General features: G+C 38.7%; 1 protein-coding gene across 1 annotated transcript in view; it reads right to left on the bottom strand.

The window, feature by feature from the left end:
• The window catches only part of prpf6 (PRP6 pre-mRNA processing factor 6 homolog (S. cerevisiae)), a 51595-nt gene that overhangs the window by 9486 nt on the left and 14796 nt on the right, over positions 1 to 27313 (bottom strand). Inside the window, exons 6-15 of the mRNA XM_043710399.2 lie at positions 22355 to 22510; positions 22061 to 22155; positions 20653 to 20809; positions 19694 to 19856; positions 15955 to 16073; positions 15581 to 15799; positions 10446 to 10568; positions 9449 to 9570; positions 3884 to 4022; positions 1731 to 1850 (exon numbers count right to left, since the gene is read on the bottom strand). Of these exons, the coding sequence (XP_043566334.2) occupies positions 1731 to 1850; positions 3884 to 4022; positions 9449 to 9570; positions 10446 to 10568; positions 15581 to 15799; positions 15955 to 16073; positions 19694 to 19856; positions 20653 to 20809; positions 22061 to 22155; positions 22355 to 22510 (1413 nt within the window). The remainder of the gene's footprint in view (positions 1 to 1730; positions 1851 to 3883; positions 4023 to 9448; positions 9571 to 10445; positions 10569 to 15580; positions 15800 to 15954; positions 16074 to 19693; positions 19857 to 20652; positions 20810 to 22060; positions 22156 to 22354; positions 22511 to 27313) is intronic.

Here is a 27313-nt window from a genome sequence, read left to right as displayed (position 1 = left end):
TTAGTAACTGAGCAGCAAGTTTGTGTATCTAAAATGAGAGCTATTTATTCTCAGGTGCAAACTGTGGAAGTAAGCAAAGACCCAATGTCTTACTCATTTGATTCAACTTCATTATTTTTGACTTGGAGGTGCTGGGATTGAACTCGGGTGGACAGAGTTAAATGTCACACAACACCAGGTTATAGTCCAACAGGTTTATTTGGAAGCACTTGCTTTTGGAGCGCTGCTCCTTCATCAGGTAGCTGTGGAGCAGGATCATATGACACATAATTTATAGCAAAAGATTACAGGGTCATGCAACTGAAACGATATATTAAACGAACTTAGATTACTGTTAAGTCTTTCACCTTTCAGAATGGATTGCAGATTTTGGTTCATTAATATGTAAATCCCAGAACTTCTTTTAAGTCACATTCTTGAGATAACTTTAGGTTTTATTAAAAAGGTGACATCTCTGCTCGGACTATGCATTAAAGGTGTGAGGTTAGAGTCTGTCTGTCTCCTGATCTTGAGTCAGACTGGTTCTATTTTTAAAGTAGGAATTTATAAAATGTTATATGGATTGACTACCTGCAGATTATGAGCTTTCTGAGCAAAATAGAATGGATCTGCAAATACAAATTCACCCCATAGACCGGTGTGTGTATGTGTGCGTGCTTGGTACAGTATGTGCGTGAGTGTGACTGTGTGTCGGTGAGGGTGTTGGGGGGCGTATGTGTGTATGTACACGAGACAGCGTGTGTATGCGTGGGTGTGAGTGTATGTAATCAGCAAAGACAAATATGATTCTGTTCCACAGCTACCCGATGAAGGAGCAGCACTTCAAAAGCTATTACTTCCAAATAAACCTTTTGGACTATAACCAGGTGTTGTGTGCTTTTTGATACAATACTATCAGGGAAGGAATTCCAGGATTTTGACTCAGCAACAGTGAAGTAACAGTTATATTACTAAGTCAGGACTGACAGTGGCGGCATTCTCGTGTATCTGCTGCACTTGTCCTTCTAGATCAAACTGGTTGCGGGTTTGGAAGGTGCAGTCTAAGGAACTTTGGTAAATTTCTGTAGTGCATCCTGTAGAAAGTAGCAGCGGTATGTAATATGGTCACTGTTGGAGAGATTGGATGCTTGTCGATGTGGTGCTAATCAAGCAGCTGCTTTGTCCTGTTATAGTGTCAAGCTTCTTGAGCGTTATTGGAGCTGCATACATTCAGACAAGTGGACAGTAATCCATCACACTCCTGATTTGTGCCTTGCAGATGGTTGACAGGCTTTGGGGAGTCAGGAAGTGAATTACTCGCCACAGTATTCCTTGCTTCTGACCTGTCTTTATGTGGCAAATCCAGCTGAGTTTCTGGTCAATTGTAATCCCAAGGATGTTGATAGTGGGGGATTAAATTTATTATTATCCTAACTATTGGTAATGTAGAGACTAGAAATATTTTCAATTCATCCATAGCTTGGAAAAATATATGTTAGTCACATAATATTATTTAAAATATATAACACAACATATTCCTTTAAAGCAACAAAGTAGATTGTGGAAAGGACATAGGTTTACTCGCTGAGCTGGAAGGTTAATTTTCAGCGAGCGAACCTACATCCAGAACCTCAACCTGTGCTACAAATCTTCTCAAAACTCAGTAGGTTGTGCGATTATTACTGATACATCCAACCAAAGGAGTACTGATTATTTTAAGTTTAAATGTGAAATGCTCTGTATTTACTTACTCTTGCAGTGGGAGCACTGCTTCTAGCTTTAGCCAGCAGTCTTCGTGCTCTTTCATATTCATTGTTCTCAGACTCCAGCTTAACTGCAGCCAACCAAATTTCTTCACTGTTTGGGTTAGCCTGTTACAAAATAAAAAATACAATCAACCCAAAATATATTTGTTGAAATTAAAGAACTATATCACCAATATTTCACCTTGTTCAATCAAGCGATGTGGCTTCGCTGGCTACATCAGCCATTATTGCCGATCCTTGTGTGTCCTGAGAAAGTGATGAGCTGTCTTCTTGAACCACTGCACTCCTTGCAGTGGAAGAACATTCACAATGCTGTTACGAAGGGAGTTCCAGAACTTTGATCCAATGTCAGTGAAGGAATTGTGACACAGTTTCAAGTCAGGACAGTATGTGACTTGGAGGGGAACTGGCAGGTGGTGGTGCTCCCATGCACCTTATGTCCATTTCCTTCTACATTATAGGGTTCACAGATGCTTGGTGCGTCTTGTAGATGGTAGACTTTGCTACCTCTGTCACTGGTGTATGGATTGAATGTTGAAGGTGGTGAATAGTCCGCAAATCAAACAAACTGCTTTATATTGGATAGTGTTGAGCCCCAGTATTTTTGCAGCTGCATACAGACAAGTGTAGAGTATTCCATTACACTTCTAACACATCACCTTCCAAGTGTTTAGGAAGCACTGGTGAGATAGTCTGCGATTTACTTAGTGCAGAATTTCTAGCCTTTGATTTGCTCTTTTGGCCAAAGTATATTTATCACTAGTCCAGATCCAGATCAATTTATGGTAATGGTAATCCATTAAGAGTAACTGAATAGGGCAGTAATTTAATGGAGTGGATCTGCCCTATTTTTTAATGCAAAGGTTGTAACATGACCAGTTTTCCACATTATTGGGTAGATGCCAGTGTTGTAACTGTGCTGGAACAGCTTGGCTCAGAACACAGCTAGTTCTGAAGCACCAGTCTTCAGTACTTGTAACAGAATATTGTCAGGGTCTATCACCTCTGCAATATTCAGGTCTTCAGCTACTTTATGATATCATTGGAGTGAAGTGAATTGATCCAATACTGAATCTGTGATGCTGGGCATCACTGAAGGGGGCCAAAATGGATTCATTTAAAGATGGTTGCAAATGCTCATGTGCCAGGTTCTCCTACCATTGACGGTAGAGGTATTTGCTTAAGCCCCACCTCCTATTTGTTTCATTGAGTTGTGAATAGTAGGGTACAATGTGGCAGGACAGCAAGTTTAGATCTGAGCTGTTGGGGTCATAAAGGCAGTCATTAGCGAGCAATTGCCAATCACAAGAAAACTGGGGGAGAGATTTTGGCCAGAGCACCTGAACGCACCGCCACTTTTTGAATGTTTTATATCCTGCTGAATCACAAGGACGGACAGATGGACCCTCAGCTTTAATATCTAAGCTGGAAGATAACATCTCAGATAATGCACTGGTATGACAACTAAAATATGTGCACCTGCCTGAAATGCAGTTTGTTCCTGTTTAGTTTTACTCTGAGAGAAGTGTTGTTAAGTGATCCAACCTGGCATAGCACTATTTTTGTTGTTGTTATACTGAATTTAAAATATATACTGAATTAGGCAATTAATAATTTTGTGTTTTAAAACTAAACTTTTATTCAAAGGGAGTCCTAATCTGAATCAAAAAAAATCTTTCTAAGTAGAACTTGTTTTTTATGAATTTACACAATTTCTAATATGTTCTCAAGGGATGTCTACTATAAGAAAAGATAGATCCAATTCCCACCCTGGTAGCAGTCAGGGACTTCTGGTCTATCTTATCTTTATCTTCAAACTAAAAGTTATGACAGAGTAGTAGAGGGATGTGAAAGGGAGAAAATAGGAGGTAAAGTATAATACAGTTTTAAAAGGTTATTAAAACCAAATTACCAAATCAACCTTTGATGCAAAGTTGTCAATAAGAAAAGCAGCTGTTTGGCTCTCAAGATGCTTTCTGAACTGCTGCAGCTCCCAGGACTTGTAGTTTTGATGCAAGATTTATAGGATCCATAGCATTTTACTTTTTTGATCATCATTGTGAAAACAATATATCAAGAGGCAATTCAAAGCACTTTCTAAAACTCTTATCAAACAGGATAATGTTGTTCATACAGACCTGAAAAGCAAGTGCAAGAATACTTCTAGCTGCAGGCACATCTCCAGCTAACCATTTAGACTTAGCTCCCATTAGCCAAAGAACTTCTGCTTTTGGGCAGTGAGCCACAGCTCTCTGCAAAAGGGCTTCCAAAGATTCTCTGAAATAAGATAGGATCATTTCATTTAAGTACGATTAGACATTATTTTCATGGTTAATCCGGGAAAATCATCCATCATTTTTAAACTAGATATAAATATAATTAATTATGGTCAGTCATTCATTACAGGTTCACATGTAATGAGGCTTACCAGAAATTGTAAAAATGGCATAAAATTATTTAAGCATCCTCAAACTACTAGACCTGTGCCTCGCAACCCACTTCATCTTCAACGACAAGATCTACAAACAAATCAATGGGACACCTATGGGATCACCAATACTAGGACTTATAGCAGAAGCAGAGGTTAGAACAAACAGCCTTTCCCACAATCCAGCCCAAGCTTTGGGTCTGCTATGTGGATAACACCTTTGTCATCACGAAACACAACAAACCACAAGCTAGAAGAAACCACAAGCACATAAACAATATCATAGAACATAGAAGAATACAGCGCAGTACAGGCCTTTGGCCCTCGATTTTGCGCCGATCCAAACCCACCTAACCTACACTAGCCCACTATCCTCCATATGCCTATCCAATGCCTGCTTAAATGCCCATAAAGAGGGAGAGTCCACCACTACTACTGGCAGGGCATTCCATGAACTCAAGACTCGCTGAGTAAAGAACCTACCCCTAACATCTGTCCTATACCTACCACCCCTTAATTTAAAGCTATGCCCCCTCGTAATAGCTGACTCCATACGTGGAAAAAGGTTCTCATGGTCAACCCTATCTAAACCCCTAATCATCTTGTACACCTCTATCAAGTCACCCCTAAACCTTCTTTTCTCCAATGAAAACAACCCCAAGTGCCTCAGCCTTTCCTCATACGATCTTCCTACCATACCAGGTAACATCCTGGTAAACCTCCTCTGCACCCGTTCCAGTGCCTCCACATCCTTCCTATAGTATGGGGATCAAAACTGCACACAATACTCCAGATGCGGCCACAGCAGAGTCTTATACAACTGCAACATGACCTCAGGACTCCGGAACTCAATTCCTCTACCAATAAAAGCCAGTACACCATATGCCTTCTTCACCGCACTATTTACCTGGGTGGCAACTTTCAAAGATCTGTGTACATGGACACCAAGATCCCTCTGCTCATCCACACTACCAAGTATCCGACCATTAGCCCAGTACCCCATCTGTTTGTTACTCTTATCAAAGTGAATCACCTCACATTTAGCTACATTGAACTCCATTTGCCACCTTTCTGCCCAGTTCTGCAGCTTATCTATATCCCGCTGTAACCTGCCACATCCTTCCTCACTGTCAACAACTCCTCCGACTTTCATATCATCCGCAAACTTGCTCACCCAACCTTCTAGCCCCTCCTCCAGGTCATTTATAAAAATGACAAACAGCAATGGTCCCAAAACAGATCCTTGCGGAACACCGCTAGTAACGGCACTCCAAGATGAACCTTTACCATCAACTACTACCTTCTGTCTTCTTCCAGCCAGCCAATTCCTAATCCAAACCTCCAACTCACCCTCAATGCCATACCTCCGTATTTTTTGAAGTAGCCTACCATGGGGAACCTTATCAAATGCCTTACTAAAATCCATATACACCACATCTACCGCTTTCCCCTTGTCCACCTCCTTAGTCACCTTCTCAAAGAATTTAATAAGGTTTGTGAGGCACGACCTGCCCTTCACAAAACCATGCTGACTATCCTTGATCACATTATTCCTATCCAGATGTTCATAAATCCTATCCCTTACAATTCTCTCTAAGACTTTGTCCACAACAGAAGTGAGACTCACCGGCCTATAGTTACTAGGGTTATCCCTACTCCCCTTCTTGAACAAGGGAACCACATTTGCTAGCCTCCAGTCTTCTGGCACTACTCCTGTAGACAACGAGGACATAAAAATCAAGGCCAATGGCTCTGCAATCTCCTCCCTTGCTTGCCAGAGAATCCTAGGATAAATGCCATCAGGCCCAGGGGACTTATCTATTTTCACCCTTTCCAGAATTTCCAAACCTCTTCCCTACATACCTCAAAGCCATTCATTCTACTTAAATGTGACTCAGTATTAACATCGTCAACAATGTCCTGTTCCTGAGTGAATACTGACGAAAAGTATTCATTCAGTGTCTCCCCAATCTCTTCAGCCTCCACACGCAACTTCCCACTACTATCCTTGACTGGACCTATTCCTACCCTAGTCATTCTTTTATTCCTGACATACCTATAGAAAGCCTTAGGGTTTTCCCTAATCCTACCAACTAAGGACCTTTCATGTCCCCTCCTGGCTGCTCTTAGCTCTCTCTTCAGGTCCTTCCTGGCTACCTTATAACTCTCAATCGCCCCAATTGAACCTTCACGCCTCATCTTTACATCGGCCGCCCTCTTCCATTTAACAAGGGATTCCAATTCCTTATTAAACCACGGCTCCCTCACACGACCCTTTCCTCCCTGCCTGACAGGTACACACTTATCAAGGACACTCAATAGTTGCTCCTTGAACAAGCTCCACATATCAATTACGCCCTTGCCTTGAAGCCTACTTTTCCAAGCCACGCATCCTAAGTCATGCCTCCCCGCATCATAATTTCCCTGCCCCCAGCTATAACTCTTGCCCTGCAGTGCACACTTATCCCTCTCCATCACTAGAGTAAAAGTCACCGAATTGTGGTCACTGTCCCCAAAGTGCTCACCTACCTCTAATTCTAACACCTGGCCTGGTTCATTACCCAGAACCAAATCCAGTATGGCCTCACCTCTTGTTGGCCTATCTATATATTGTGTCAGGAAACCTCCTGCACACATTGGACAAACACCGACCCATCTAACGAACTAGAGCTATAGCTTTCCTAATCAATATCAGGAAAGTTAAAGACCCCATAACAACCATCCTATTACTTTCACTCTTCTCCTGAATCATCCTCGCAATCCTTTCTTCTACGTTTCTAGGACTATTAGGAGGCCTGTAAAAAACTCCTAATAGGGTGACCTCACCTTTCCTATTCCTAACCTCAGCCCCAACTACCTGAGATGGCGAGTCTTCATCCATCGTCCTTTCCACCGCTGTAATACGATCTTTGACAAGCAATGCCACACCTCCCCCTCTTTTACCCCCACCTCTGACCCTACTAAAACATTTAAACCCTGGAACCTGCAACAGCCAATCCTGTCCCTGTTCTACCCATGTCTCCTTAATAGCCACAACATTGAAGTCCCAGGTACCAACCCACGCTGCAAGTTCACCTACCTTATTTCGTATACTTCTTGCACTGAAGTATACACACTTCAAGCCACTTTCCTGTTTACAGGCACCCTCCTTTGAGATTGATGCCATGTTCCTAATCTCCCTCCACTCCAGGTCCTGCACCCTAAAGCTACAGTCTAGGTTCCCATGCCCCTGCAGAGTTAGTTTAAACCCCCCCCCCACCAAAAGAGCACTAGCAAATCTCCTGCCAAGGATACTGGTGCCCCTCAGGTTCAGGTGTAGACCATCCTGTTTATAGAGGTCCCACCTTCCCCAGAAAGAACTCCAGTTATCCAAATACCGGAATCCCTCCCTCCTGCACCATTCCTGTAGCCACGCATTTAACTGTTCTCTCTCCCTATTCCTCAACTCTCTATCACGTGGCACGGGTAACAAACCAGAGACAACAACTCTGTTCGTTCTAACTCTGAGCTTCCAACCTAGCTCCCTGAAAGCCTGCCTAACATCCTCAGCCCTCCTCCTACCTATGTCATTGGTGCCAATGTGGACCACGACTTCGGGCTGCTCCCCCTCCCCCTTAAGGACCCGGAAAACACAATCAGAGACATCACGTACCCTTGCACCTGGGAGGCAACATACCAAACGTGAGTCTCTCTCACCCCCACAAAACTGCCTATCTGTGCCCTGAACTATCGAGTCCCCAATTACTATTGCTCTGCTCTTCTCCACCCTTCCCTTACTGCTATAAAGTTCACCAAAGAGGAAGAGAATAATAACAGCTCCCCTTCAGAGACATCACAGTAGAACGAAAAGCCAATGGAGAGCTGCAGACTAGCATTTACAGGAACGCCACACACACTGATCAGATGAAGGGCTTAGTCTCCTGCTCCTCGGATGCCTCTTGACCGGCTGTTTTTCCAGCTCCACACTTTTCAACTCTGATCTCCAGCACCTGCAGTCCTCACTTTCTCTCAGACCAGATGCTCAACTACAGAAGCAACCACCCAAACACCACAAACGGAGCTGCATCAGGACATTATTTAAATGGGCCACAAAACACTGCGGTTTCCAGGAACTATGACAAGCTGAGGAAAAACACCTATACAATGTGTTCAAGAACAACGGTTATCCGATAAGCACAGTCCGCCAATTCCTGCTCAACAGACCTAAACATAAGACACACCATGTTCTGAGACTTTAGCCACTTTATATACAAAGACATTTCAGAGATGACGCCCAAACTACTTTGGCTCTTAGACATCATGGTGGTGCACAAACCTATCACCACACTGAAACAGCTCCTGATGAATCTGAAGAGCCCCGTATCCACAGCCAGAAGAATGAATGTCATATACAAAATAGCCTGTGAGGATTGCAACAAACATTATGTTGGACAGGTGGGCAGGAATCTAGCCACCTAAAGACATGACCAACTATCACTGGTATCCATACACACAGATGAAGAGAGACACCAGTTTGACTGGGACAATACATCCATCCTGGGTCAGGCCAAACCAAAGACATGCATGGAAATTCCTGGAGGCCTGGCATTCAAACTGGAACTCCATTAACATATAGATGTGGACCCCATTTACCCACCTCTCAGAAACAGACCGGAAATGATATCACCAACCACAACAGACCAAGACACACAAATAACAAGCGGGACAGAACATCAATGCTTCACCAGAGGCTCACTGATGATGTTACCCAGCATGCTGAAATGCCGGAGAACAAAGCCACCAGCTCAGCAAGCAAACTTACAACCTGAGCTAAAATCTTCTCCGAAATCTCAGGTATGAAATTACGCCATCACCTCACGTAATCATGAGATCTCTCACAATAGGAAACTGCACTTTAACATTTAAATGCATGTGAAAAAAAACCTTAAGATTCTAACTTAAGGGAAGGACCTTATAGTAGTAGCATGCAAACCTCCAAACTGGGGCGTTTACGTTCAAGTCTCTCCCAATTTAGAGGTGTGCCATAATGTCTCTGACCAGGATAATTGCAAGATATTGTCGAATTTGATGGTTTTTAAATGTAGTCATACAGACTATGATCATGATTTAAATGTGATAGCAACTTGTTTTTATATGACTAGTTATCAGATCTAGACTACGCATAATAGAAGTTAGCCAAACAGAAGGAGGTTCTCAGATGAACACAAGACAATTATTTTCAATCACCTCTGCCAAGCACAGTTATACCAGTGAAATAGAAATATTGTAATAGTACCTGGTGCCATAATTTTTTTCAAAGTACGCAGCTCTCAACCACACACTTTTTTTGCTTGGGAAAACCTGGAGGGCATGTGCATAAATTGCTCTTGAACATTCAAGTGCTCCATGGGAAATACACTAAATAATAAGACAGAAACAAACATGAAAAAATTAAAATGATCTTACAAATTATAAAAAGCAATAAATAAGCACTGTACAAATTTACAAAAGTTTTGGATTCAAACTTACTAAACTGAACTAACATACAATTGTACAGGAATAATTTTGTCAAAAAGTAAATTACAAATGACAGTATGTTTGCTACTGAGTTTATTTCATGTGTTCCAATGGAATTATAAAGATGTCTGCCATTCATAGAGTAGCTTTCAAAATTTCAACAAGTTCCAAACAGCTACACCCTGTGAAGTGCTTTTTTGAAATGCAGTCATTGCTACAGTAATAAACAAAAATTGACATTAAACAAATTCCCAGAAACAGCAATCAGATAATGATCTTGGATCTCAAAGCCAACCTTAGAAAGCCTTTAGCCTTAGTTTAACATTGCATGCAAAATCGACACTGCAGCACTCTCTCAGCATTGTTCTGAAGCATCAACCAAGTGACTTATCATTTATTAGCTCAAGGCTAAGTACTTTCCAGGTCTGACTGCTTTTAACAAGCTGCTTAATTATCAGGAATAGTATTTAGCACTTCACAATGAGCATACCCACTTCTTAGATTGGAGGGAAAGTCATTGATGAAGCAGTTGTAGATGGCTTGGCCTAGGATTCTATCCTGAAGAATTCCTAGAGGGATGTTATCGGCTGAGATGTACAACAAAATTTGTGAAAGTATGACTCCACTCTTTGGAGAGCTTTCTTCTGATTTCCACTGACGTTTGCTAAGGCCTCTGATACCATACTTGGTTAAATGCAACCTTAATATCAAGTGGAGATACTCGAACTTGTTAAAATTAGAGTATGGTTTTTAATAAAAACATTCTCCTCACTTACACTTTCTGCATCCTCCATCCATGCATGCTTTCGATCTTCTTCTTCAACACCGATTCCAATAACTGCACGAATAATAGCCTGACAGGTGGCAACACTTCCTGCTCTATCACACTCTTCTGCATCCTGCAAAGGCAGCAAAACTATGTGAGCCACATTAAAGAATTAAAGCAAGATCTATATTACAGATAAACCAAACCAGTGATGTAGAATGAACAAACTTTAAAACTTTCAGTTGTTAATTTTTACTCAAGTAATTAAATAGAATTTCAACAAACAATACGGAAATTTATTTGTATAGTTATTTAGGATATTATTTGTGCAACAAGATCCTCAGATTAAGTCGCAGTTCACATCCACCCATAGTCACCAAGATTTCCAAGACAGATTTAAAATAAAACCTAAGTATTAGAGCGTGATTTGTCCAAAGTATACATTGTATCAGAAATTGTTTATTCATTTTAATTCTGTAGAAATTTCCAGAGTATCTTCTTGCTGCAACCTTGTGCTATACAGAAGAGAGCATAGATTAAAATATGAACAACAAATACATCCTGATGCTATGTAATGGAAACCCATCGGATTCCAGTATACTGATGAAAATGCTTTAATAATTGTAATGACTCTAAAATGAATAATGTCCAAAAGTAGGATATTTCAAATCAGAATTGTTCCTCTATAAACAATCACGAATGGTTACGTTAAAGTTTTGTTGTAATTGCTCATTGACCACTTACCAAACCCTTCCAGAAATGATCAATAAACAATTGAGGAAAACAGGAACTACAAACTCTGATCAAGAACTCAGGTAACGGAAGTAAACAAAGGAACTATTGCAAATCTGTGTTATGCATTTCTAGCTTTTCAAATTATCATTTTATCATTTACGGCATACAACCAGGACTTCTGTACGAAGTACCGCAGAATATACAACAAACAGATATTGGTCTAGATCTTGCAATAAGCAATGAAGCAAGGGTCCTCCCAATACCTCAAATGAAGCCTTTTTGAGAGACCCAACATTCTCTGAATTTCATGAATTTCAATTCCATTGTTGTGCAAGTGACTGCACCATAGTTTAAGGGGAAATGCCAAAGAATTATAAGCCAGTTAGTCTTACTTCAGTGGTGGGCACATTGTTAGAATCAATTGAGAGAGATCAGATACATTGTCACTTAAAGGCACAGACTAGTCAGGGATAGTCAGCATGGCTTTGTTCAAGGAAGGTCACGATTTACAAGTGCAGATTATGTTGTCTATATGGACGTCAGTAAGGCACTTGACAAAGTCCCACATGGCAGACTAGACAATAAGTAAAAACCCATGATCCCAAGGGTAATTGTCAATGGCTACCCTTGAGAATGGAAAGCTGTTTCAAGTGGTGTTCCATAGCGATTGGTTTTGGGATCCCTGCTATTTGTTTTGTAAGTGAACGATTTAGACTTGAACATTTTGCACATTTGGGAAACCCACAGATGACAGAAAAATTGGCCGTATAGTGGATAGTGTAACGGATAACTGTAAGCTCCAAAGTGATGTGAAACGGGCAAGTAAGTGACAAATGGAGTTCAACTCTGATAAGTATGAGGTAATGCATTTAGGGAGGTCAAACAGTAAAAGGGAATATATAATAAACAAGAATATACAGAGGCAGATAAATGAAGTGAAAGACCTTGGCATGCAGAGTTCCCTGAAGGTCTCGTACAGGTAGATAATGTTGTAAAGATGACATATGGTTTCCTTCATTGGCAGAGGTATAGAGTACAAAAGCAGACATCTAATGATGAAACTGTATAAGGTACTGGCAAGGCAACAATTGTAGCACTATATGCAACTGAGGAAAATAACACATTCCTTACAAACAGATTAATGGTTCTGTTAAAACAATCAATAGATAACTCTCACACAAGCTCTGCTATTATCAGTTACAGCAATTTCTCAGTTACTAATTTACACATATTTCGACCAAAGCTTGTACAAAAAACACAACAATAGTGCACGTATTACAAAACAATTGTGCCAGATTATTTACAAATTTGGATGGTACAAATTATTTCATAATAACTGACTTGCTGTCAATTCTAAGTTTGGTAACAAATTTGTTTGCCTTTGTCAATATCAAATCATAAAATTTACAAAACAATTGCATGGTCACAACACAACTAAACATATAATTAAAAAAAAAACCCAATGAATACAGAAAATAAACCAATGACATGTTATGAAAAAAAAATTCTCAAAACATCCAAAGACTGTCAGAACATCTGGAGGAAGTTCACTGGTGAGTCAGACACTAAGCAAACATTTTACCATGAAATGTGCCTTTGATTAACTGAAGCAGTGAGCCAAATCTAAAAGTATGACAATCAATCCTGCACGCAATTGCCAGGGAGCAACAAGTTTTACATTGCTTTATTAATAAGCATTTTAAAAAAATCTTACTAGCCTCAATTACAATATAGGTCCAATCTGCTAGGTATACAAGATGTTAGATGACACTCAGAAAAGTACAACTAGTGCATAGGGCAGTTTCTAACATACAAGCTAAAAAATGTCTCAGCAGGCAAGAGAAATTAGTCATCTTTGTGCTTCTCACTAAAATGGCACACTTCCTCTTTTTGAATCATACAGTAAAGATACTCTTCAGTCCATTAGCTTTTTTTGTCAGTGCAAAGTTATAAAAAATCTGCACTAGTCCCACTTTGCAGCACTTTGGTCCACATTTCAAGTGCACATCCACATAATTTTTAAAGGTTATGAGAGTTCCAGTCTCAACCACCCTCCCAGGCAGTACGTTCCAAATTCCCACCACCCACAACATCACAACTCCATGTCAATCCACATCCTTAACTCATCTGCCTTACCTGTAACACTCTGAACATTAAAATGGAGGTCAATTAGCCTTGCCCTACTCCCTTGAACTCAACATGGCTGAAATCCCTTTGCCTTGGTTCTTTTAATAACATATGTCATGTCTTTATTTTATCAACTCTTCGTACCCCTCCCCCCAACCTTGCTAGCTGGTTTAAATTCCTCCCAACAGCACAAGTAAATTCACCCATGAGGGCAGATTTCACCTTTCCCAGAAATAGTCCTAGTGATTCAGAAATCTAAAACCCTCCTTTCCTGCGTCAACTCTTGAGCCATGCATTCATCTGCCTTTTTTTTTACTCGCAAAAACATGGCACGAGGGGTAATCCAGACCTTATAAGCTTTAAAATCCTGCTCTTTAGTCCTGCAGTCCCTAAATTCTTGATGCCTCATTCTACTGATATCATTGGTAGCAACGTATCTTGGCACCAGGGAGGCAACACACCATCCTGCAATCATGGCTGTGCCATAGAAACGTCTGCCTGCTCCTCTAACCAATGAATCCCCTCTCAGTATTGCTCCTGCTTTCTTCTTCCTCTCCTGTATAATCAGGCTACTTGTGGTGCCAGAGCCTGCCTCTTTCTGCAGTCCTTATCAGCTTCCAAAATGGAAAACCAATTTGTGACCCAGACCCAAGATTACCTGTCTGATTCTCTTCAACTGCCTGGCTTTCACCCATTCCTCTCTTTCCTCCTGTACCTTGAATTGCGATGTGACCACCCGCCTAAACTTGCGATCCATGTAACTTTCAGGGTTGTAGATGTGCCACAATATTTGCAGCCACTACTCCATCTCCAAAACACAAAGCTCAAGCTTTTAAAGTTGGGAGCACTTCAGAAAGGTCATCTAGAACACTGGTAGGATCTATTACTTCCCCCATGTGACAGGTCACACATTCGCCCTGGCTGACCTTACCTGAAATGACAAACTGAAACTTAACTGCTAACTTTTCAAATTACTTAAAGATACTCCTTTTTACTCAACTTTGATCTTCTTATTCACTACCTTTTGCTTATCCCTGGTGCTTCTCTTTTAATCTCACAATAATATCCCAGCTCTTGGGCCTTTGTATGCTCCTTTCAACACTGATCTGTGAAAGTAATTAAGAAAACAAGACAGCAAAAAAACAAAAAGACCTCCAACCCAACTTCATCCAACTCCCACACTTACTAAACTGCCACCCTCCACCCACTGCTGATTGCACCCTGTTTAGATCATGTGGTTCTAAATAGCTAACTAAAACGATTGAGTGTAATTTGGTTACTATATTGGTCTACTATCAAACATTTTGGACGATACAAGGCACTAATAAAATTTTTTACTTCCTTTCTTTGAAGAATTTGTTTATAACAAAACAAATACTTTTAATCGCATATTCTCCACAACATCTGCCCAATCCTATCGCAAACAAAGCATTTCTGTCAGCTCGAAGCATCCAAAAAATTAAAACTTAAATCAAGGTGGTAAGGGTATAGTGACTGAAGGATTTCAGAGGTAAAGTTAAAACATATATTTATCATTTTATGTATAGAATATATATTCAAGCCTCCAGTCAATAAGGAGAGCAAAATTACACTTAAAAAAAATACATTTACATTGAGGTTGGTTTGGGGATTTTCCAGTGTTTTTGGAAAGTCAAGATTACCAATTCAGTTGCAGTTTATGATGTGCCGTGCAAAGGGACGGTGTTCCTTGAGATATAATAACCAAGTATTTGTAATTTGTAAGAATAAAGGGAGAATTGTTATGATTCTTTCTTCGAACCCAAAATTGAATATTTTCATGGGTATTGTAAAAACTAATGTAATGCAAGCATATTTTGGTAAAAGGTCAATCAGATTCTGGGAGTTTCAATATACACTGGACTTTGAAAGAAACTAAATAGGAAAGATCTCAAATATTTAAAAAAACATGAAATCTGCTGATGCCCTTTGCTTCCCTTTTTGAGAAAAGGTTTTGCAGGTTACTCAAGTTACCTTCACACTGAGGTATGAGAGAGAACTAATTCAATCTTCAAAGCTAATAGAATTTAAGATGGTCAAGTACTATCACCAAAATCACACTTTCTGCTTACTAACACCTGAAATGTTATGATCACAACTTGCTTTAAGCAGATTATGCTGAGAAATATATAATGGTAGGAGATCATGAACTTTTACTTTAGGACTATTACACTGCAAATATATCAGAGTCAATTAACTTAATTCAACATTTGACTCAACTCAATTGAAAAGCTCTGACTGATACTCACACCAACATTCAATTACCTGAATCCATTGTTCTCTATTAATTTCCACTCCATTAGCTCTTAGTGAAGTAATAGCTCTGTCAATAATTTTTTCAACCATCTGGGTATTCCCATTAGCTTCTTCTAGCTTTGCTGCAGTAATCCAAATATGCCTATCTGTTGGGATGTTTTCTCTTGCTTTGTTGAGCACTTTTCGTGCATTCTCATAGGTCTCCAATCTTGCTAAAGCAAGCCAAAGCTACAACAGAAAAATAATTTAAATTTAAGGTTCACAACTCTGAAACATCTGTTTGAAAAGACTATTCCTTAGTTTGAGGACTCACTAAACAAAATATAAAGAATTGTTATTATGAATTTTCAGAAAATAGGATCTTTTTACTCCTTCATACATACTTCAACACTTGTTGGGCAGCACTCAACAGCTCTACTGAGCATAATACGTGCATCTTCAGGTTCTTCAAGTTCAACTGCTGCTTTCCATAAACGCACTGAATTGGGCACATGCTCCAGGGCTGAAAACAAAACCATTTCATTTTATTGAGCAACATGATACGTGCACATTAAATAGTTCTGATAAAAAGCGGTGTTGGAAATGTACAGATCACTTAGCAAACTGCAAGTTTGAAATTTAGAACAAAGGTTAGAATATTTACTACATTTATGTAAGCCATGTTGATTTGAATGATATCGGCTCAATACATACCAGAAGCTCCCACATAACAAAAACCGCACAAGAACAAAGTAACATATATTTTGTAGATTACTTCAAATTTCACTGTACTGCCAGATCCCCAGAACACTAAGTGATTTTAACAGAAATAAACATCAGGTTTTTGATATGAACTCAGATTGCAAATTTCCTACATTGAAACTCTTAATCAGCCAAAGTCACACTGGATCATTTGCAATATAATCTAGAAACCTGAAATCCTGCTTCTGAAACCAGAATGGATTTTAAAAATTTATTATTTGTTTCACCATCATAAACCAACCAAGTAACAGTGATTGCAAGTTGACAGAATTAACAGAGCTTAAAAGTTAAGTTACCAAATAAACTATTGTATAGCTTAAAAAAACATTTACAGTTAAATCATTTTTCATGCAGAGTTTAGTTCTATTGTATAACCAACTATTGATTCTATGCGAAAACAATTAGAAAAATATATAAACCAGTTAAAACAAATTTGAACCAGCTTCAATGGGTCATAATTGCACTTTAGGTCAAAAGCAATGCTTCATATGTGTCCGTGTTAAAACCAAATTAAACAAAGTAATTTTGAAACTGTTCTTTTATGTTTCTTCAAGTCTCTGAAACATTTTTAAATGCATCTTTGATGCTAGATAGCATACAGCTATTAAATACTATCAGAACTACTAGAATGCAAGTTGACTTCCCATGATTAACTTTAATTAAGATACATCAGAAGTAGGAATCACCAAATCATTGCATAATTTAAGTTTACAAAACAAACAAAACTCATGAGATTGATTTTCATTAGTTTCACTCTCAATCATGCTTCTACTTATACATTATGCATGTTCCATTTATTTCAAAACCTCAATGTACTGTGAAAATTTTCACTGCAAAAGAGTCATGACTAACAAAAGATTTTCTATATAAAAACGTGTGGTTGCACTTCTCGCAATTGAAGAAGACCCGAAATGTTCTTCAGTTTCTTTCACATAAATCCACCCCATAAAGTTACAAATCATGCACCATTGTAATTGGCCAGTGAAATAACAACCATCCTCAATTTGAGACAATGGAAGTAATTGAACTTGAAGAAATAATTAAAACATTGGAAGACCTAAAGTAAAAACTAACAAATGAATGCCTCCAAAATACAGCATGCATGTTATCCACCACGCTCTTAACTACATGATAAATAATCAATTCTTCCCAACATTACAAGATTTCTTCTGAACTTTATCTAAACATGTTTGTCCAAATCAGCTCAGTGGACACACCGCTGCTAAATGCCAGACAGTGAAGAAGGATATGGTGCCAGAAATTGACATACATTTCAGGGAGGGTCAAAAATGAAAAGCCAAATCAGTTGAGTGTTTCTTTTTTGTTTCTTCATGCTAAAATGAAATGCTTTCTTGGGCTTTCTCAGTAAAGTACTTAACTACCTGTCCTTCAGATCTGTTTTGTAACATGAAATGGATGATAGAGGAGAACAAGTAAAATGCTATTAGAATTAGACATTGTTTATTCACTAATGGAATGCAAGTGACCAATGCTTGCAGCACCAAATTTAAAGGACAGTTAAGAATTAATCACATTGCTTTTGCTCTGGAATAACATGGACAGAAGATCAAGTAAAGATTGTAGTTTTAAATTCCTAAAAGGATAACAGTGAACTAAATGAGTTTTTATAACAATAGCTTGATGGTCAAAAGCAAAATTAAACATTGCTGAAATAGGAAAAATGGTAAGAATTCGTTACATCAAGCAGCATCTATCAAGGAGATAGCATGATCACTTAGGCTGCACTTGCTGACACCAGCACATGCGCTATGCACCTTCTTAAACTTTTACATGCATATTTAAACAGATTCAAGTTTGTAAGAGAGGTGTGGCTGTGAAAGTGAGTGGGTGCATGCATGACTGCACTGAGTGGGGGGAGGGTAGGAAGAGGGTTGGAATAGAAAGGGTGGGAGGGGTCATTGCAGCGAATAAGATAGATCAGCACGGAAGGAGGTAGAGAGTTGAAATAACAAGCAGCGGAAGTTCATGCTTTAGTCTCAATGCCTTGTAGAGCAAATACAATCACCCAGTCAGTGACAACTATCCCCATAGCAGGGGAAACCAATGAGAAGGGGACTGAGGGTATTGTTCTTAAAGGCATGCAGTACATGGAAAAATGTAAATGGGCTTGTAGCACAGATTGAAATTGTCAAGTACAATGTTGTAGATATCAAAGACATGGCTGCAAGGGTATCAGGACTGGGAACTAAATATCCATGAATATGAGTCCTAGCAAAAGCACAGGCAGATGGACAGAGGGGGGTGGCGTTGCCTTGTTATTAGGAAATGAAGTTAAATCGATGGCAAGAAAAGATATAGATTTGGAAGGTGTGGAATCTATATGGATAGAGTTGAAAGGAAAAAAAAGACAGTGTTATATGGAGGCCTCTTAGTAGTAGTCAGGTTCTGGGGAAGAAAATATATCATGAGAGAGAGAAAAGCATGTAAAAAAGGCACTACTACAATAATCATAGTGGACTTCAATATGCGGGTGGATGGGAAAATCAGGTTGGTAGGGCACTTCATGAAAAGGAATCCATGGAATATCTACGAGATGGTGTTTTCAGAGCAGCTTGTGATAGAGCTCATTAAGGAACAGGGAATTTTGGAATTAGTGATGTATATATGAGAGATTTGATTAGGGACGAGAGTGTGGTGCTGAAAAAGCACAGCAGGTCAGGCAGCATCACAGGAGCAGGAGAATCGATGTTTCGGGCATACGCCCTTCATCAGCATCTGAAGTCCTCACTTTCTACCAGATCTGATTAGGGAGCAGAGTATGTATGGGGGCATGAGGAGTGGAAAAATGAGAAAAAGGAAAACCTATCTTGATGGTCACAGCAACTGAAGCTAGCTTAATTTTCATCATGATTTATTAATTAATTGAATTTAAATCCAATCTTGGAGGGAAGCGAGCTCATATCTTTGCAGCATACGAGCCTTTCGTTTACTGGCTCAGTAGCATTACCCCGTCATGGTTGGAAGTCATTGGTACAGGTTCACTTTGGGAGGGGGTGCAAAGTAGGCTTCAATCATCCATTTGTTACCCATTCTATACTCTGCTGATTTTACTTTCCATTGGTCCCTGCAGCAATGCAATTGTTTTTAATTCTTAACAGATATCAGTTTGATCTATCACTGATATTGGCAATTTAGTGCCTATTAATTGACAATATAGCTGGGGAATGGCACCCATAACAACTCGATTGAAATTGGATGATTATTTTACACAGGACCCTTGCTGCTAAGAAAGAAGACTTTCTACCTGAGATTTGGTTACGTAATACAATGGTGAATAATGTACTACCTACTCAGTAGGTTGGAGTTTTGATAAGTTCAGATACATAAGACAAACAGTTTAAATGCAAACCTGGTACTCACCTTTTCTCAAAACCCGTTTCTTGGCTCTAATGTCAGTTTCCAATTCTGCTGCTCGTATGTATATACGCACAGATTGTGGCAGATGTCGGACTGCATTTGCTACTACTGCTTTAGCTGTGTCACCAGGCTGCAGTCGGGCTGCTTCCAACCAAACATCTTCACTCTAGAAACATACAACACAATTTACCAGAAATAAAATCAACTTTGTTTACTTCATAATTCCCAACCAACCATAATGTTGCATTAAGGTATCTGTTCACCCTTATAACATTGACAAATATATAAAACACCTTTAACACAGAAAGAGTTGCCAAATATTTCATGGAATGGTGATCATAAAATAAATTCATAATGCTTATTCAAAGTGAGTTAAAAGACAATTCGTCTTCATGCTACTTATATTATTAAATACTTAAATTTTCTGATTAGTAAAAAATATTTTGTTTCAGGTTCCTACAGATTACTGGTTAAAGACAATTCTTTCCATTTTATAACACAGCCCTCTATTGAAAAGCCATCCAAACTACCCCAATCTCGTAACTAAATAATTTGTATATCCATTAGCTATTTGTTCATGCTAACTATTCTTGAATACCTGGGGGTCTGTGGCATTTGTCACTGTAACAAATTGATGTCACAACATCAATTACTCAGAAAACACAGTCAGAACCAGAATTTTTCGCTGAGTTTCTGCTGCCAAGCAATTACTTACAAGAAATAAAAAGTTATGGATATATATAGAAATTACTGGAATATACTGCAGCTTCTTAATGCAACTAATACAAAGCTATCAATAAATATATATATGACACTTATTACATATTATAAAATGAAATACATACTACCATACCCTGAAATACAATCTGATAAAGAAATCAAATCAAGTCTTCTTCAAATGAAATACCAAAGTGAAAAGCACATTCAAGGGCAAATATCAAGCACCTGAAAATACTGAATACCTTTGGGCACATCTCTGTTCCTTTCATAATTAGGTTCCTGGCCACCTGCAGTTTTCCGGTTACTTCCTCAAGCCTTGCAGATGCAATCCATGCTGGAGGGTGATGAGGATTGGTCTCACGTACCGACTTAAGCAGCAATCTGGCTTTTTTAATGTCACTGTTACAAGAATATACAATTTAACATTTTTCTTTTTTCCAAATTCTTAAATATTACTGATGAAGTAGCACATTTAAAATGGAATCATGAAAACATTTGCACTTCTGGTTGGTGTATTTTAGTAGTAGTCACTCGTTTGTAAAAAAAAAAGTAGCAATAAAAAAAATCAAGAATATCAAAGTCATGATCAATTTTGACGAAGCAAGTCAGTTTGTCAAACCTGCTCCATTCATTCAGACACAAATTTCCTACTTAACCTCTTCACAGTATAATGATGCTAATTGTTATTTTGTAAAACAAGTGCTAAAGCGGCATTTCGGCTCTTACTATTAAAATTCTTTACCTGCAAATATAGCTGAGATATATTTGAGAGATATTACCACTGTTGCTAATATTACTAATTTCTTTCTACAAAGTTTTAACAGAAATATCTTAAGTCTTGTTTGCATTTAATTTTGACTTAAGCTTGTACATATTATTTACATGCAAATGGACGGAATAGAAAAAGAATAACACTAGCAACTGTCAAGAACAAGATAAGACTTTGCTGTGCTTGCTTAACAGTAGGAAGGAACAGAATGAGTAAAAAAAATCAAAACAGGTCTCACATCACAATAGATTGCACAATTGAATTTCTCATGATGGACAAAGGTGGATAAGACCGTGGATCATTCAGATTTAGTTTTAAATAAATTTTTAGGCCTTTCCATAAAGCTACAGCAGTTAATCAGCATCAAGCCGGGTGCTAATCCAATGGTTAATAGCAGAGGAATCTTGGGTAAATTTCTGGCGAGGCTCAGGGAATCAAGCTGAAACTTCCTGATCAAGAACCACTTGTGTATGACTCAGTGCTTTCCTCAGGTCCCCAAGAACACAATGGTAAATGTCTCAACACTTCCAGGCCAAAGATCCTATTAAATAATTTGCAATGTTTCTGCTGTATGTTCAACAGCATGCGAATACAAAAAAAGTTAAAACCTTTGCTACTGTGATTTTAGGTTTACCTTCTGAACTGGAGATTTTCTTCTTGCACAAATGTAGGAAATTAAAATAGGTAAAATATGATTTTTGTTATTGTAATGGTTGGTTACTGTGTGTACACAAGTGGTAAACAGAAAACACTGCTAGTGAATTTAAAAGTAGAATAATTTAGATTAATTATCTGAACTACTTGTGTATAACATATGCAGTCAGATACAAATGTGATCTTTTGACTCGAAGTTGTTTGAATTTAGATTCATATCCACTTACTTAATATCTCCACCGTGAGTTGGAATCATCGAGTTCAAATCGGTGAGATAGCCTTTAGGGTCAACAACAGTTTGTCCACTGACAGAATCGGACACCTCAAATAAAGAAAACAATTACACTTACGTTATCCAGGACAACTTTTTTTTATAAAAAAGTGTATTTTTTAGGTTCTATAGTTCTATTCAATAATCTAGTTAAGTTCTTAATAATATTGGAAACAAAGCATCTTGTGTTTTACTGCATACACTTAGTCACTTTTAGTCTGGTACATTATCCAGACTGTAATTCACCTACTTGGCTCAGCCTCATATCCATCAAGGTGTTTCGGGCTTGACCAATCTTTCTCATGTCCAGTTCTCCTGATCCTGGTGTCATAAGGCCGGGTGTCATTCCACCTGGGTATGGTGTATTCAAGCCACCAGGATAAGGCGATGTCAAACCAGAAAATTGCTACAATTAAAACATCACATATCAAACTCTGCATTGAAATATCAAACAATATGTAACCGTAGTAAGAAATCCAATACTTTCTTTACAAATTACACCAAAATTACTTTTTCTACTAAATAAATTAAAATCTAAAATTAGGTTTGTCTTATTTCAGATCAGATTCAACTCGAAGTAAACTTATTTTGAAAATTAAAAATATCCAACTGTAAGTTATTAAAAACTCTTCAAACTTAAGCAACTCATTGACAAGACTATCAGTGGAAACAAAGTAATGTTAGGTACATGATAACTTATTTTCAGTTTTTTCTTCAAACATGGCACATCCTGTTCACTCAGTTAAAGAACAATCTCAGATTTATATTCTGTTTTACTCAATCAGGATTCATTCTGTTTACCCATATAATTGCAAGAGATGAGAACACAGAATTTCAAAATAAGGTTATGTTGAACCAGTTCCACCATTCGAAATGATCTTCTATTCAAATTCAAATTCTGCTCCCCAGATTTTTAATTCCCAAGACATCTAAAATATGTTTATTTTAACCTTAAATTCATTCAATGATGGAGCATTCACAATACCTTTGGGGTAATATATTCAAAAACTTCAAAATCCTCAGATAAGGAGAAATTTCTTCAAAACCATAAATGATCCTGCTGTTAACAGAGACCTGTGCATCCTTGCTGTGGATTTCCCAGCCAACAGAAACAATGTTTCATCTACTACATCAAGTTTTTTTCTGAATCTTGAAGATTTCAATGAGATTGCCGGTCATTCTTCCATGCTTTAGAAAATATTGGCCCAATTTACGCAGCCTCTCATCACTGAGCAATTATTTCATCCCACAGATTAATCTTGTGATCTTTCACTGTAATGCTTTCAATGCAAGAATATCCTACCTAAACATGGAACCCAAACTGCACATAGTATTCCAAGTGTGGCCTCTCCAATGTGCTGTACCTCTGCAGCAATTTTGAAAAAAAAATTTATATAATCCCCTTCCAACAAAGACCAACTGGCATTCACCTTCAAAACTGACTGGCTCTGCATGCTAACTTGAGATCCTTGCAAAAGTCATCCAAATCTGAAAAAAAATGTTTCATATCTCTAAGAAAGATTTTGCTTTTCCATTCTTACAATCAAAATAAATGATCTCACTTTGGCTTTTTTATACTTAGCCTAGCACCTTGATGCCCACTTATTCTAACTGTCTCTTTGCAGATTGTGTGTGTCATCTTGCACTGCTCCTTTAACAAGGTAATGTTGTTTTTGGTTATTCTTCCAGAGAGGTCAGAAACACATCGATTCCGAAATGCCTGGGTTTACCGACTTGAAGCTTTTAAATTTTTAAACAAATACTTGTGAAACAAAAGGGGAGTGGCCAGTTCTTCCTGCTCAGTTTCTCTCTGGTTTGGTTTGGTTTTAGCAAACAAACAGTTTTTTTTTTAGGCTGTTGGTCAATGAAATAACTACTTGGAAGGTGTCCCATGCTGAATCTCTCTCTCCTGCAAGACCCTGTGTTTGATTTAACCCTTTTTTGCCAAAGGGGGTTCATGTGGCTCAAAAGGTAGAAGACAGAGGGTGGTGGTGGAGGGTTGTTTTTCAGACTGGAGGCATGTGACCAGTGGAGTGCCACAAGGATCGGTGTTGGGTCCTCTACTTTTTGTCATGGATCGGGTAAATAGGTAAAATCTTTTCCCTGGGGTCGGGAGTCTAGAACTAGAGGGCACAGGTTTAGGGTGAGAGGGGAAAGATATAAAAGAGACCTAAGGGGCAACATTTTCATGCAGAGGGTGGTACGTATATCGAATGAGCTGCCAGAAGATGTGGTGGAGGCTGGTATAATTGCAACATTTAAGAGGCATTTGGATGCGTATATGAATAGGAAGGGTTTGGAGGAATATGGGCCGGGTGCTGGCAGATGGGACTAGATTGGGTTGGGGTATCTGGTCGGCATGGACGGGTTGGACCGAAGGGTCTGTTTCCATGCTGTACATCTCTATGACTCTATGTGGATTGTTGCAGGAATTTGGAACAGCATCATTACGTTGCAATAGAGTCGATTGGGTTTTTAAATAGTTATGTTATTCATTTCTGTTCTCTTTTGTTTGCGTTTCATTCAGTAATCTTGCAAATAAATTTTGTTTTGTTTAAAACTAACTGGTTGGGCCAATAGCATCACTTCCGGAATATCCACTTTACACCTGCTTAAAACAACTAGCAAAGTTAGGGTCTGGGCTACTTCCTTGAGCTGTTTTGAAGGGGTCCATAACAATCTTCATGGTTGCATTCCAACCTACTTTTGTGTTGTCACCAAACTTAGATATCTCAGTCTGTCTTTAATATAAATTGTAAACTGCTCAGCCTCCAGGGCAGATTTCTACAATATGCCACTAGTCATAGTGTGTAAACTTGAAAAGCTGTAACTTTTCCTTCCTCTGTTTCATGTCCATTAATCAATCTATCCTTGCTAATTTATTGCCCCCAACTCAATGAGTCGTTGGTGTGACACCTTGCCAAAATCATTTTATAAATTAAAGTAAACTACATCTGTTTCCTTTATCCAACCAACTAGTCATAACTTCAAAAGAACTAAAATTTGTCAAACAACGTCTTTATTTTCTAAACCCATGCTGCCTCACTCTAATCACACTACACATTTCCAAATGCACTGCTAGTAGACTTTGTTAATAATCAATTCTAGCTTGCTCCCAATGGCTCATGACAGTATTTTTCCCAGTCTTCTCATACCCTCATTTACTGAATAGCATTATCACATTTCTTCACTTTCAATTTGCTAGAACTGCTCCCAAAATCCAGGAATTTTGGAAAATCATAGCCAGCACAACCACTAAATCTTCAGACATCCCTTAGAATCCGAGGAAGAATGCCATGAGAACCTGGATCTGTCAAATTTTATTCCTTGGAGTTTCTCCATTACTACTACTTTGCTGCCATTAGTCACCTTAATTTCCTCATTCTAATCAGCCCCAAGCTTATCTATTTTTGGTATGCAAATAGTGTGTTCTACCATGAAGAAATATTTCACCTCCTTTCAATATCATTGCCACTTTCTTATCCTGCATGATAATTTCTCCTAGTTTTTGCTTGTATGGGGGCAATGTTTACTTTAACTACTGTCGTAATTTTAATATAATTATAAAGCTCTTGCAATCTATTTCTGTACTCCTGGCTAGATTACCTTCATTTCCTGGTTTTTCATGTTTTTAACTAAACTTTTTGCTGACTCTTCATTAGTTTCTAAATCATTCCAATTATCAGGCATATTTCTATTGTTTGCAACGTTATAACCCTTCTCAATGTAATAATACAGTTGTTAGGTTCTTTTCCCGAGGTTTCACATGAGATGCAATTCGCATACACCAATTTATGTAAACAGTTAAAGATTATTAATGCTTGTACAAGCTAGGTGACCCCTTCGACCCTCTTCACAGGCATGTGAAGTTGGGTCAAAGTGAGGCCCTGAACAAAGAAAACGCACTCCCTTTATACAGGTCAATTCATAATGCTCACAGATACTTTGGCCACTCCCTTAGTCACATGCCACTCAAGACAGCCCCCAGTCACTCCCTCAAATCACATGTTACCACAGGTACAATGGTAGCATGAGGTCATCCTCAGAGATAATGTAAATTTAAATGCCCAATCCTGGGGAATTGTTATGCAAATAATTTCCAGAGTCGGTGATTCCCCAAGACAATGCAGGTGCGACATACCTAGTTTCAGGGGATGGCTATGAAAGCATTTCTGAATGGAAGAAATTGAATAATAGTTTAATTTGATAATAGTAGGGGAAGTAGTAGCAAATGACTGTCTACATGGAGTGAGAGTTGTCCGCATTCCTGCATGAATATCAGCCCCACCCACTTCCAGAATATTCAGTCAGTGCAGTTTAACCCTTTAATATTACATTAGTCCAGAGAGATATTCCAATTTAATCTTTTAACATTACACAGTTAATGTCTTTAGTAAATCACAGTTGGATCTATCAATCAGTTTTATTTGAAAACAATTTTTTTCAAACATTTCAAAATATTTCTTGAAATGTTTCCCACAGTTTATTTGCCCCACATCTTTTTAGCAGGTTTACCCATCAAACTTAGCTAGCTCTGCCCACATACCTAAGTAAGTGGCTTTAAGATTTTTGTTTGTATGCTTTGCCCCTTTCTTGTCACACACTGGTCACCAGCATTTGCATTGTTACCTTGCACTACCACTTTACCCTTTTTTAACTTTTGAAATCTCCATAGTCAGAGTCATACAGCGCAGAAACAAATCCTTCGGACCGACTCGTCCGCACTGACCAGACGGTCCAATGTGACTTTGTCCCATATGCCAGCGTTTGGCCCACATTCTTTTAAACCCTTCCTATGTATTTAACTCTCATTTTATTTATCTCATGCCAAATCGCTTGAGACTCAGGTCGTAATTCAGAGATCATCATCTTGCGGTTTTGCTTTTCAATTTAGCCTCGAGCTGTTAAGACTCCCTTAGCCAAACTTCTGTCAGTATGTCATTGATACCAATGCACACAACCACCTGATTTTCATCCTTCCACCCCATATTTATCTCCAGTGCAGAAGTTGGCACTGAGATTTCAGGACCTAGGGTCAGAAAATCATATTTACCCAATAACTATATTGTTCCCCGCTACAACTGCATTCTTTCATGTAACCCACTTTTATGGCTCCCTGCACAGGGGTGCTTTGGTCAGTTTGCACATCCCTCCTTCAGTCCTTGCTCTCAGCCACACAAGTTTCAAGAACCTCAATGTACTGGACAAT

Source organism: Chiloscyllium plagiosum, unplaced genomic scaffold, assembly GCF_037043375.1.
Source record: "Chiloscyllium plagiosum isolate Xiang-an unplaced genomic scaffold, Cpla_swu_hap1 HiC_scaffold_15, whole genome shotgun sequence".
NCBI classification, from domain to species: domain Eukaryota; kingdom Metazoa; phylum Chordata; class Chondrichthyes; order Orectolobiformes; family Hemiscylliidae; genus Chiloscyllium; species Chiloscyllium plagiosum.
The sequence above is the reverse complement of the archived record's forward strand: the minus strand, read 5'-3'. Positions and strand labels throughout refer to the sequence as shown.